Source organism: Ostrea edulis, chromosome 5 (assembly GCF_947568905.1).
Source record: "Ostrea edulis chromosome 5, xbOstEdul1.1, whole genome shotgun sequence".
NCBI classification, from domain to species: domain Eukaryota; kingdom Metazoa; phylum Mollusca; class Bivalvia; order Ostreida; family Ostreidae; genus Ostrea; species Ostrea edulis.
This window is the reverse complement of record NC_079168.1, coordinates 12819647-12833993: the sequence shown is the minus strand read 5'-3', so window position 1 is coordinate 12833993 and position 14347 is coordinate 12819647. Positions and strand designations below refer to the sequence as shown.

The 14347-nt window shown below is 35.6% G+C and overlaps 1 protein-coding gene across 1 annotated transcript in view; it reads left to right on the top strand.

Annotated features, from left to right (window-relative positions):
* The first annotated feature begins 2620 nt into the window (after positions 1 to 2620).
* LOC125652049 (MAM domain-containing glycosylphosphatidylinositol anchor protein 2-like) overlaps positions 2621 to 14347 on the top strand; it is a 50013-nt gene continuing 38286 nt past the window's right edge. The window contains exon 1 of the mRNA XM_048880951.2: positions 2621 to 2984. Within this exon, the coding sequence (XP_048736908.2) occupies positions 2921 to 2984 (64 nt within the window). The 5' untranslated portion in view covers positions 2621 to 2920. The remainder of the gene's footprint in view (positions 2985 to 14347) is intronic.

The following is a 14347-nucleotide window of genomic DNA, read 5'->3' as shown; positions in this document are numbered from 1 at the left end:
AATGTCCATCAATTTCTAGCATCCAATCTGAAGCTTGATTTTTTCCTGATTGACAAGGGTTCACAGACCAGGTAAATTTGAAGACGGTGCTTATTTTCTCGGTCTTTAAACAAAACGAAGGAAGAGACGATCAAGATAGTTAAAGACTTCAAGAGAATAATTTGTATCGATACCTTCTACAGATTGTGTCCGGGCTGTTACTGTTTTGTATTCTGCGGTAGGCTTTTGATATTTGACATGTACCGATAAGTGATAATCTCATGCAGGTGTGCTGGGTACCATGGATAGTGACCTTTATGTTCACACAAATTTTAACGCTTTTATGGGTAAATTCCTCAAACCGATGTATCGTGTTCCTAGTTTGTGACCTTCGAATTCTACATATATCTAGTTTAGCACAATACTTATGCATGCTAATTTTGTTTTACCATACTATCATTTAATTTTACATGTTTACATGCCTTTTCATTGGTTGAAAACCCGTTGGTATATCGTACTCTAAGGGAAAAAATAAATAAATGGCGGGAACTACTTTCTATTGGAATGTTGGGGATTCCTCTGGATGCTTCGTATTTATATATATATAGATTAGGGAATCCTGAAAAGAAAAACTTAACAATTCTATCGATCTATATGAATTTATTAAACAAAAACAAACAAATATCAAATATAAATAATAATTAATTATGCAAAATGAAATTTAACTCAAAATCAATTCAAATATAACAACACACGTTTGTTTCTGCAATTCCGGGCTGAGAGTTGAATGATGACAATAGTCCAGTTTGCACCTTGCGACAACTTCCTTCATGTCACGAACCCAAATACCAGATACACCGCACACTGCCTCAGAGATACTGCAATACCGTAGCCCTTAACGTTTAATGGTTTCGAACTCCGGCATAATATGTTTATGAGTGGGCACCGAAACGAAGCTTCCGTGCGACGTTACAACAGCTATCACAACCTTATAAATTTACTGATAAAACTCGAAAAACCCTCTGTAACACTCACTTATTCACCTGGAAGCCGTGACAACCCTCAAGAGAACTCTACCTGGTATCCCACATCATGATTATGCACATGTCCCATGCTTTCCATTAGCACCGACATCGCACTTAATTTCAATTCCACTCAACAAAATTCCAGCAATTTTCTCTCAACAGGACTTATCTTTAACTCATCCTTTCAAAACTGCATTCTTCAGTCCACAAGAAACCCGTTTGCTCAACAGTAAACAACAGTTCGTGGAAATTGCCATTAGGCCTAACGGATTTAGGTGGGTTTTTTTTAGTTGTGTATTCACAAATTACTACGCCCATCTCGAAATGACACAGAATGTAGTCCAAGAATAACTCGTTAATTCAACTCAAATCATATAATGTTTTATCATTCAAACTCAATGCTTTACATATTTAAATGATAAGGAATGAATATATTATCTATTCGTTGGATGGAGGTGTTCCACGGAGAAAAAAAAAGACGGAAAACTTTGCACCATGCGCTACGTGCAATGATGCAGTTTTCTGTCTTTTTCTTTTTTTTTTAGTGGAATACCTCTTTTTAATTTGCATCATGCGCTACGCGCAATGATGCAGTTTTCCGTCTTTTTTTTCGTGGAATACCTCCATCCAACGAGAAGATAATATATGCATTCCTTAATTAAAGATTAAGAATGAAAATTCATAGGATGTAGCTGTTTATATACTCCCATGTTGGAAATCCTGGACGAGTTGACTCTGAGGCCCTTGATTATTGAATATCACGTGATTCTTTCTCTGTTTTATAATGCGGAAGAAAATGCTTATAATAATGTTCTCTGATTAGCTTGCGCGATATGGGATTTAGTGACCCATTGCTGAGCAAACTGCTTATAATAATGTTCTCTGATTAGCTAGCGCGATGTGGGATTTAGTGACTCATTGCTGAGCAAACTGATCAGGGCTCTCCATTATCTACACTTTCTGCGGAGAAAGACCATCTGAGTCAAGCCTTAAGACTCTCTGGATAAGAAATCCATTGACAAATCTTATATTTTCATTTTGCTCCGTTTAATGCATAGATTAACCATTCCAGAAATCCATTCAGCATTTCTGCAGACTTCTCAATAAGAGTAAGTTAGACTCTGTCAACTGGCAAACACAATTCAGAGAAAGTTGACTAATCAGTATTGTTGTCCATACTAGTGTACACAAGGAAATCCAAACACAACGAGGGTTGTTTCCTCTATAGCACGTGCACTGAGCGTGGTACCGAGTGGAAATGACAATCAAAATAAAATATTGGATATTGTGCATTTGTTACTGAAAAGGGAACATAATAATTATTTGAAGTAAAAAAGCATTCTAGAGACTGGAAACGAATCGAAAATGTTGTACGCAGGGAACATACAGTTAAATGTTCAAAAACGTGGCATTAATGAAAATTATAATGGCGTGGTACAAAAATGTAGTTTCTTTATCTACTATTATTCATAAATATATGTGTTGTATATAAAATCATATACATTTCTTTTAACATGTACAGTTGTATATTAACTGTCGACAGAACACACACACACAGAGATAGATAGATAGAGAGAGAGAGAGAGAGAGAGAGAGAGAGAGAGAGAGAGAGATTTCAACGACTAAAGGGGAAGTTGTATGCAAAATATAAATATAATAGTCTCTAACAATTGTTCTCAAATTAAGTAGGAACTATAAAGTATAAAGGAAGCGCCTTGTTACCGTACCATGATCTGATATGTGAAATACACATATATCTATCAAGCAAAGGGAGAATTTCAAGCATTGGTTTCTAAGTTAAAACGAGGAAGTTTTCAACTTGTAACATGGTGGTACATATACCAGCTAAATAAAACTTATATTCCAAGCTTCTAGTTTTTATAATCATCAACATCATCAGATTAACTTTGTGACCAATGCATTGGTATCAGTGGACGTTATTTGTTCTCATTATTAAAAATTCGGCGGAGGCAGGACCAGGTATGTCAACTTATTTGTTTTACTTATAAAAAAGGCAACTTATTTGTTTTACTTATAAAAAAGACAACTTATTTGTTTTATCTCTAAAATAGACTCTTAATTTATTCCATTGCTCTTTCTGTTTACTTATCTGTTGCAAAGTTTGTCTCCGATAAAAATGGCTCTGAAACCAGTGAATAAGTCTATGGACGAAAAGGCGATCTTATCCTTTACCTGCAGGATGAACATTATTTGTTAAAACTCGAGATTCGTCGAATTGTTGTTTTGATCTGATATAATTTGAGGACCAGAATGCATATTATAGCTAATACAGTGGGGATTTTGTTTGCCTTACATGGCCCTCGGCCCGTTCATTCTAAACTTTTCATGCTTTAAACTTGGCCATCTTCAAACTGGAATGACACTCGTCGACTTCATCCTCCGTGCATCGTGTGTGTCATGGTGGTGATGTCAAATACCGAGCAATGTCTGGAAGGATATATTCATTACGCAAAGGAACAATAAAAACAAAATGTTAAAACACTACACTTCTTTCAAGTATCTATCAAGTGTTTCGATCCGTGCGATGTTGACCTGACACACATCTGTGAACAAAATGAGGTCCTTTTGGAGGCAACACAGAGCACGCTGTGTTGTAATTTCCCATAGGCGCCTGGGTCAAGGATATTGCACTATAACGTATATGTAAACAATGGAGGAAATTCGAACCACGAATAAATATTTCTCTCTGATCTATGGTGTCTCTTTATAGATTTTTTCATGTTCCAGGAAGCTTAAATACACGTATCATTATCAGAGAACACTAATTTATCCACGTTTTAAAAAATGTCTTATCCCACTGATTCATATCCTGGCGTTACCGGTTTTCGATAGTGTAATACAATTTTTACAAATTTGATATGTTCAGTGTTTTATTTCTCACCTTAATTATATCTGTTCTGAACAATTGACCATATTTAACACATATATACTGTTTTTTGCGTAAAATTATCAAAATCCCGGTAGTATTTCAACTTTCTTGAGATCCGCCATGATCAGGGTTGTTTTGAGTGACGTCACCTATTTTCGATAGTAAGTATGGCGCGCTGTTAGTGTTAAAACAACATGAAATAAAGTCTTTTCTCGATTATTTTTTTAATCAATTTGATTACACAAAATAATTTTGAATTCATAATTAACGATTAAAACAACATTAAACAAATTTATCAAGTTTTTTTCTCTCAATTGATTGTGTAAAATTAATTTGCTTGCAATGTATTACAGTTAAAAATGTTAAACACAATGGGGACATTTTATCTGTGTGTCTCTTCTGATCACCTTTTCCTTGACACAGAAAGAAAGGTGGACCCAATGTCCACAATGGCACTGTCCCCACCTTACAAACTCAATGTAAGGCTTAAACTTCAACTGTTCTGGCTCCAGTTTGTCACAAACACAACACCGTTCCTCATCTGCTATAGATTCCTCATCTGACAATGCAGGCAAAAGATGTGATTTAGATGTAGAAGTGAAAACTGTTGAAGGACCTGCTTTCTCATTAGATGGTGAATTTTGCCTTTTTTCTTCAATTAATTTTCCCTTTCCTTTGACAGATTTTTCTGTTGACTTTTCATTGTAATCCCGAATTTTTTCAAACACTTCTTGTTCTGTGATGGCTTTCCCAGCAATGATGGTACTCAGATTTCTTCTTGGTTTCTTGGCCTTCCCAGCAGCAAATAGAACTTCTCCCCCACGTTTGTTAAAAAAACTTTCGGCTGTAGCTGAAATGTTCTTATCAGTGGTTTCAGATGTTGTTTGAGCATTGATGATGTCTGCCTTGCCTTTGTATACAAGAGATGGTAGAGTCTTGTTTTCACTGATTGTTAATGAATTCAGAGGGTATATACCAGTTCTCCTGAAGGCTGATCTTAAATTCTGAGGACTAAGGGCTGTATCATACACTTTGCACACCATCCTGCACACATCATATTTTGTCACAGAGCGACCAACACTTTGGCGCATAAATTTGTGAGCTTCCTGCTGATACAAGGTCTCAAATGGCCCAAAACATCCAACATCCATCGGCTGCAAAAGGTGACTAGTGTGTGGCGGCAATACAAAAAGAATAATGTTATTTTCACGAGCCCATTGGATTAAAGATAAAGAAGTATGGCTTCTGTGTCCATCATACAAAAGAAGAATTGGCTGCTCTGGGTTCCTAGACTGGACATATTTGGTGAAGTGGTTCTTAATATAACTATTGAAAATGTCAGTGTTAGAATAGCCTGTATCACTCATGGATCCATCACAGCCAGTAGTAGCACCGTCTAATAGTTCCGGTAGCAATCGCTTACCTGGAAACACCAGATAGGGAGGAATACTGGATCCCAAAGCATTACCACACCCTAGTACAGTTATTGTTTGTGATCTCTCAGAAGTCACGACTTGTGCTGGCATCCCTTTAGCTGAAATAATGTTTGGAGGCTTTGATCCACCAGTATTGATTCCTTTTTCGTCAACATTGAATATATGTTGGGGTTTATCCCTCAGTCCATGTCTGTCAATGATAGTTTCTAGTTCTTTAAAGTACTTCTTGATGCATTCTGGCGACGCAGCTTTTGCCCGAAGTTCTGATAATCCTGATGGTTTCATGGCATGAAGTTCAGGCCACCTTTTCATGAAGTTGTAGTACCACTTCATTGTCAAGTCTTTACCCTTTTCTCTGATACCTAGATCTGCAGCATAATCAGATGCTAGATTCAACACTTCTGCCCGAGTGTATCCATATCCTATCTCTGACATGGTCTTCACATGCTCTACCATGTAGGATTCCTGTTCCTGTGTAAACAGTGGTGGAGGTCCTGACGAGACACACTCAATACTAATACGTCCGTCTACCCTATCTCTTAAAGTTGTTAAGGGAACTTGAAAACGTTTGGCTGCACCATGGACACTCATACCATCTTTAACCGCCTGGAATGCATTGTCTAATGCTTCTGGACCATAATTCTTATAAGTTCCTCTCTGGACGGAAAATAAACAATGAATTAATATCTGCAAACAAATAAACAACGTATCAATAAAAACAAGTTTTAAAGCAAAGATACTTTTTTCAAAATGTATGGTAATAAGACTATAACGCGCTTCCATAGTTTTTATTTTGAAGCGAGAGTTTGCCCAAAGTGAGGCTTATCTATTTTTAGAACAAAACGTTGAGTTGATCATCAGACGACAGCATACCTCGATTAGGCGTTGTTTTCAACGAAAAATGGTTGGGTTTTTAATGTGAATTTTTTTGCATTAAGGAAACATGGCGTTTTCTGAACCTATGCATAAAGAATTGTAGTCTTACCTCTCTGAAAGGCATAATTCTTGATATTTTCGGCTATCTGACACTTGTTGCTACTGACGCTGATTATGAGGAAAAAGTTCCGAAAAATGACGTCACGATTTCCGAATGATCGTTAAAAATAAAAACCTATCGAAATTAGGATACTATCGAAAATAGGTAACGGCACAATAATATATAACAAGGCTTGCAACTCAATCTACCCCTTTCCGTACCCCATGAGAGATATTTGTCGATTAAAAGTTATTTACGCTGCTTACCAGCCAGGGCCCCATTCACTCCCAGTAATTCTTCTTTAATAATTAAAATCCTCTAATAACAGCTGTCTATCCGTTGTATATTTTTAATAATTTTTTTCTGTCCAGAGTCATCTCATTCAAATCTCTAATCACGGAAGTGCGTAAACAGTACAAAACTCGAAACGGAATAAGGGATATCCGAATTAATCTCGAGTTCCGAAAGATGCTATGGCTATGTAAACCCCAGACGATATCGATAGTATTGGCGCTATTTGTTATTTGGTAATGCAGACGTGAGTGCCCCCCCCCCCCCCTATTTTCAACAGTAGTAGTGAGTAGTATATAGTGAATTTAATGAGAGGGATGTATGCTTTAATGCCATGAAATAGCAGTAAAATCTCCACACACGGATTACGAAAGTGAAGATTAAAGAACTTTTATATATTGGGGGGGGGGGGGGGGGCAAATTTTCCCACTTTTCCTCCAACTACCCCCAGCTTTGACAATATTGTGGTATGTGCCAGACAAATTACAAATTATATTCTCACTTCCATTAACCATTAATTATCTTTCAGTAATGTATCCTCGATTTTCAAAAATGGGAGGGGGGGGGGGGGGGGAGGCAAGCCAGAAGATTGTTGGTTTTTCTGTTTTACTTCCCGTCGAGAATGTTATACTCACATTGAGACATCACCATTTGTAGGTGAGTTAAACTGAAAAACCCGTGATTCTCACTTCTAAATGCCGAGTGTTTGGCAAAACGATCGGAGCTCGAACTCACGACCTCCCGGTTACAAAGCGAAAGCTCAACCACTGAACTCTCGCGACCGGTAGCAGCAGAAAGAATAAAAATCTTCACAAGCAAAGACAATAACAAAAGAAAAAAAAGAAAGAAAGAAAAAAATTACATCAACAAAATTCCTAATTTGTGCAGGGGAAGAGATGTCTTATAATGCCTCAAATAAAAAAGAAATTCCCCAGTTTTTAATTTCTTATATACTCCGTGGGGAGGGGGTGAGTAGAGGGTTTTGCTACTATTTCAGGACTTGATTCTTCTTTCACTACTACTGTGAAAAATAGGGGGGGGGGGGTCTCACACAATATATTTGATTGTATTACAAACCACAAATAATGGTCATTATAAAAAGGGGGAGCCGTGCCTGGTGTTTTTTTAATCATCTCACCTAAACAACAATTGAGGTGCGGGAACGTGTAAGACAGAAAGTGAAACTAATCTAAGCTGAAAGAAAAAGATCCTAGTGGAGGAAAAGTGGTAGGAACCGGCCCTTTAACCCCTCGTTCACTTCTGGGTACCTATTTTATTTTGTTCTCATTTCTTTTTATGTCGCATTGTTTTGGAATTCATAACCTTGATAGTTTAGGCTGTTGTTAGATAGAGCGCCAATACTCTCGATATCCTTTGGGGTTTACATAGCCTTTCAGAACTCGAGATTAATTCGGATATCCCTTATTCCGTTTCGAGTTTTTTTTTTTTTTTATAATTTATTTATTTTTTTGGTTTCATACAATACATCAAACACTTACACAAACATACCTTTCATACATGCATACATCTCCCTGTGGTTTAGGTTACTTGCTGTACAATAGTGAAAGTAATAATAATAACAATAATACATGTACTAAAAATAATGACAAGTACATGTAGTAATAATTAATCAATTGCAAAAATATTTTCCCACTTCATCCATATTTTATCAAAGTTATGTATTTTAAATGCTTGAATTGCAGCATATTTCTCTACATGATATTTAAACTTTAAGTGACATAGTAATCTAACAAGATTTGGTTCTTTATTCTGCATTAAACAGATAAATATGTATTGTTTAGCATATAAAATTATAAAGTTTATGGCTTTATTATTTAAAGACAGTGGAATTTCACCAAATATTATATTTGACACATTAAAACCAATTCTTTCTGAAATTTTTCTATATATATGAAGACTTAACTCACTCCACAATGTTTGGGTCTTATTACACGAAGTAAAAATATGTGTTATTGTTTCAATATTACTTGTAACAGTGCGACATTTAACTCTGGACACGACAAAAGTCCGGAGTTTCGCCAACCCTTTTATTAAGGATACAAATAAACCCTTCACAAAAAAAGATGGGATTTTATGTTCACAAGACATGCACCAACATTTACACTTGCACCTATTGTAGTTTTTAAGATATTTCACCTGAAATCAAAAAATCCCATGGGATTTTGGAGGGATTTTTAATCCCACTTGGGGGATTTTCACTCCCACAAAAAATCCTATGGGAGAAAAAATATAATTTCTCCCATAGGATTTTAACTCCCATATTTAAACTTAATATGGGATACAATGTCCCATAGGAGGAAATGTCCCATAATGAACATGAAATGGCAGTAAATATCCTATTTGAGCATGAATGGGAATAGATATCCCAAATAAAACACAGGATGGGATTTTTATTCCATGAATATAACAATAAAACAGAAAATTGTATCTTAAAAAGTGTTGTTTGTCATGATTCTTAAAATGTACTTAAAAGCCAAGGCATGGCATTAATTTTTAAATATATATAGTAATTATAAACTCTTATGTGTAGGCCTATGTGTTTGTGAATAAATGTCTAAAAAACATGAGAGATAATAAAAGATATTAGAGCTCTGCATTACTAAACTTTTCCCCATGCAATTTTAATTGTATACATATAACCCTTGCACAAAAATATCCATATAAAATTGGACGGGACTATATTATTGCAACAAGCAGACAAGAACACTATGAAATACTCATTCACACACGGGCACTGTAAGTTAATGTAAATATATAGTATGTGCATGTATAAATATATATACATGCACATACTACATGTATCTATTTACATCAACTTCCATTGCCCGTGCATTCACATGCAGTTGCTCACATTCACTATTCACAACCCTTCATATGTCGTCAGGTACTAAAATATGTTCACAGGAACCGGTAATTTTGTCTGTATTAATAATAGTGTGGGTATATACCATATACCGTACCATCCCCTAATCAGCTGCTATTGGGGGGGGGGGGGGGGGACCTACAAGGGCTGATACTTCACTCAAAACTTCGTTTCAAAATAGTTCTTAAAATTATCGTCACCCACCATCCTTGTGGTTTTATAAAGGGTAGCAGTATTATTACTACAGATTAAATTACCAGTTCCTGTGATATGTTGTTGAATTACGGAATAGGCCTAGCTTACAACTTGTTTACATATTCTAAAATTAGTGTTAAGTGCTTACGGTGAAACATGAACTCTGCTAGGTGATGCTAAGTTGTTTAGTGAACCGAATCAGACATCTCAAATAAGATTCTCGATTATTAAACAACACAAGAATCGTTTTACAAAATGCATGCTTCGGTCCATCTTTCCCTCCCTTCTACAATCGTATTCATTCTCAAGTCAAAGTACTTCCTCCGATTGCTACCTTTACATTAAGCGTCGAAAAGACTTTGACAGGCGTGTCCGAATAAACGGTTAACAGACGTCTCGACTCTAGGGAAGTTCGGCTCTAAGTGTTCTAAACATCTCGAGCGATTTTATAGTGATAAACTTATATGATTTTCGACATTTGTGTATCAATGTTTTATTAATATTGTAGACTTTTTTTACTCATAAAGCAAAGCAATGTTATCGCAAATTTTTAGGTCTACTTACAAATGTATTAACCCCGAGATCCGCCACTAATTAGTTACACAAGTTGTGTGGATACAACAGTCTTCACTTATCATTTTAATTTCATTGGATGATAAAATAGATGACGTTAATATTTTGAATACCTTGTATACGCAAAAGAATTTAACTATACGATGTTTATTTTTCAAATAATAACTTCAGTGGCGAATGGGCGGATCCCCCGTCCCATTCCCATCCCTCACGCATAGTACTAATTATTTCCCCAGCCACTTAATGACCAGATATACACGACTATTGAATGTAAAGCACTGTTCAGTCATTGTGTACTCCCAATTAATTAACAATCTACCCTCGTAAATCATAATCGTTACGCTTCGTTGGACATGAAACCTTAAATCAATCCATTGACACTACTTAGTCAACGATTTTATATTGTGATACATTTCTATGATTTCGGACATTTATATATCAGGATTATCTGATTTATGTATCAGTGTTCAAAAATCAAAGTACATGTACCATTTCAACGATTTTATACCTACTTCTTATAATACCCCCCTGGATACGCCACTAGCTAAATTAATTCTGGTGATGCCTATAACAGCAGGTACAGTGTACTCACCTATCATTCTAACTTATTGAAAGTTAAAATAAATGTAGATATAATCTAATGTAAACATTTTGAATACTTATATATATATATATATATATATATATATATATATATATATATATATATAAGGCATGCCTTCATCATATGATGTTATGTTTATTAACTTTAGTGTAGATAACCGAGAACGACACTCCACCCCTACTTCGCACAATCAATTTCTAATATTGACAAGCGGCCCATTTTGACCAAATAGACATTACCCTTGAACGTAAAACACTGGTCAGTCATTGTGTATTTCTAATTAACAAACTTCATCATTGAATACAGCCACTGACACTAGTCGTGAGTTGATTTTGTACGTGATAAATTCCTAATGATCTTTACTCGTGTGTTTCATTGCTTATTTGGAGTTTTTATTTGTTTGGTTTTTCCCCCTTCTTCTTCTTCTTCAAGAGCAAAGTATTGATATTGCAGTTTAACCCCCTGGAACCGCCAGTTATTAGGTAGACGTATTGTGTTGATCTACTAATTAGGTAAATGAAGTCAATGGATATCTGCGGTAATATTTAGCGTTATTCACTTAATATTAGCTTCCTAACTATATTGAAAGTTGAAATAAACAACGTTAACATTTCGAATACTTTAAATATCTAGGATACATAATCATACGAGGATTATTTTTTAATATTTTGAAATTAGAAAAACAACTTTAGAGGCGGAGGAGCGGAAGCCATCCCTCTTCCTGCAGGATTTATGGTCCAAAATTGACAAAAGGCTCGTTTTGACCAGATAGAAATGGCACTTTCAAACGGAAAATATTGGTCAGTCATTGTGTACTTCCAATTAAAAAAACTACTCCCATTGTAACTCTACTTAGTCCCTGGTATTCTACAATGTACAATTTGAATATTTCATATTTGTATGGTATAAACAGTCACACGATGTTTAGTTCGGAAATTTAAAAAAAATGTAGTGGGGACACTGGTCAGTCATTGTGTATTCCCAATTAACAAACTACCCTTTTAAATCCTACTCGTTACGGTTCGTCAGACACGACAACATCTTGTGGGTGTACTTGTTTATTGTAATTAAGGTCTGCTTCGCAATGAAAACCTGTTATCATTGACAATTAATTGTTATTCCACTTAGTCATCGATTTTTTATGTGATACATTTCTATGATCATGGACATTTATATATATATATCAGGGTTGTCTTGTCAGGGTTTATTTATCATTATTCCAAAAGCAAAGTACTGTTATCACGATTTTATGCCTACTTCTTACCCCTCTGGATCCGCCACTAGCTAGATAATTTTGGTGATGCCTATAACAGCGGTACTCATCTATCATTGTAACATTATTGGAAGTTAAAATACAAGTAAATTTAATGTTAACATTTTGAATACTTTACATATATACATGTTAAGGAATTCATCATATGATGTTTATTAACTTTAGTGGTGGATGACCGAGAGCGAACATCCCCCTCTCCCTCGCACAGTTCAATTTCTAGAATTGACAAGTGGCCCATTTTTACCCTTGAACGTAAAGCACTGGTCAGTCATTGTGTAATTCCAATTAACGAACTTCACCATTGAGTTCTGGCCGTTACGCTTCGTCAGACACTAACCCACTAATACTACCTAGATACTGATTTTGTACGTGATAAATTCCTGTGATCTTTACTAGTATGTTTCATTGTTTATTTGGAGTTTCTATCTGTTTGGGTTTTCTATTTTTTCTTTCTTCAAAAGTAAAGTATTCATATTGCAATTTAACCCCCTGGATCCGCCACTTTTTAAAAGTACACATATAAATATAATTGTGTTGATCTATAATAATCAGGTAAATGAAGTCAATGGATATCTGCGGTAAAATTCAGCGTTATTCACTTAGCTTCCTAACTATATTGAAAGTTGAAATAGACAACGTTAACATTTTGAATAATTTGAATATTTAGAATAGATAATCGTGCGGTGTTTATTTATGAATATTTTGAAATTTAAAAAAAAAAAAAAACTTTAGCGGCGGAGGAGCAGAAGCCACCCCTCCTCCTGCAGAATTTATGGTCCAAAATTGACAAAAGGCTCGTTTTGACCAGATAGAAATGGCACTTGAACGGAAAATACTGTTCAATCACTCTACTTAGTCTCTGATATTCTATACAATGTACAATTTGAATACTTCATATATGTACAGGAAATAATCACACGATGTTTAGTTCGGATATAAAAAAAAATATAGTGGCCCAACTGGTCAGTCATTGTGTATTCCCAATTAACAAACTATCCTTTTAAATCCTAGTCGTTACGCTTCGTCGGACACGACAACATAACACATTGACCCTAACCGAACAAGTCTTGTAGTTAAGGTCTTCTGCTCCCAAATGGAAACCTGAATAAGATATCATTAAGGTCTTCCGTTTCCAACGGAAGATTTCGTTGTTCTTGACACTACTTAAATAAAAAAAAAAAAAATAGTGGTCCCACTAGTCAGTCATTTTGTATTCCCAATTAACAATCTACCCTATTATATTCTACACGTTACGCTTCGTCAGACACGAGATCATAAGCCATTGACCCTAACCTATCTAGTCTAGTATAAATGGGTTTTTTGTTTACTGTAATTCAGGTCCTCCGCTTCCAACTGAAGACCTCATTGTTATCTCTGTTATCATTATGGTCTTCCGCTTCCAAAGAAAGATTTCGTTGTTATTTTTGACACTACCTAGAGACATAATCTCGAACATTTATGTATCGATGATTTGTTGTTTGTTGTAATTTTTTGGTGGAAGCTTTACTGGAGTTGAAATAGTTACGGTTGATATTGGAAATAGATTTTACAATGAAGAACTAATACTGTCTTCATTACTAGGAAAACTTTAGTAGCGGACTGATCAAAGCACCCACCCTTTCCCCAACCCCTCGACCAGCCATCACGTATAGTTCATTTTCCAAAATATATAGATGCAACACTTGATCGTAAAATAGTGATCAATCAATGCATATTCCTAATCAACAAAATACCTTTAAAAGTGCGACATTTAACTCTGGACACGATAAAAGTGCGGAGTTTTTTGTCTATGACAACCACATATTTTCTTCAATAAAAACACTAAAATTTCACTCTGTCATTAAATGTACGTATACGACGCGATCTAATCAAGCCGGCATAGAGGCGCCCCATGCGAAAATTACCCTTATCAAATGTTACGTACTTCGGATTTTTATTGAGCTTAATCCTAAATATTGCACATCTAGATAATTTTCCAAAAATATATGAAAATTTTTACTTGTATCAAAATTCTTTCTGTTTTATATCTTCTAAATTTTATCATAGAGTTAACTAACAGTCTCACTTGCAGAATTAAGGGGTGTGGAGATGGAACCCAACCCCACCCCCCCCCACCCCCCCCCCCCCCCATCATTTCAAAGATAAGAATTTAATGTGCTTGCAATTGATCATTACCTGTAATGCTTCAATATTTTCTCCCGTAAGGGAGGGGGACAACCCC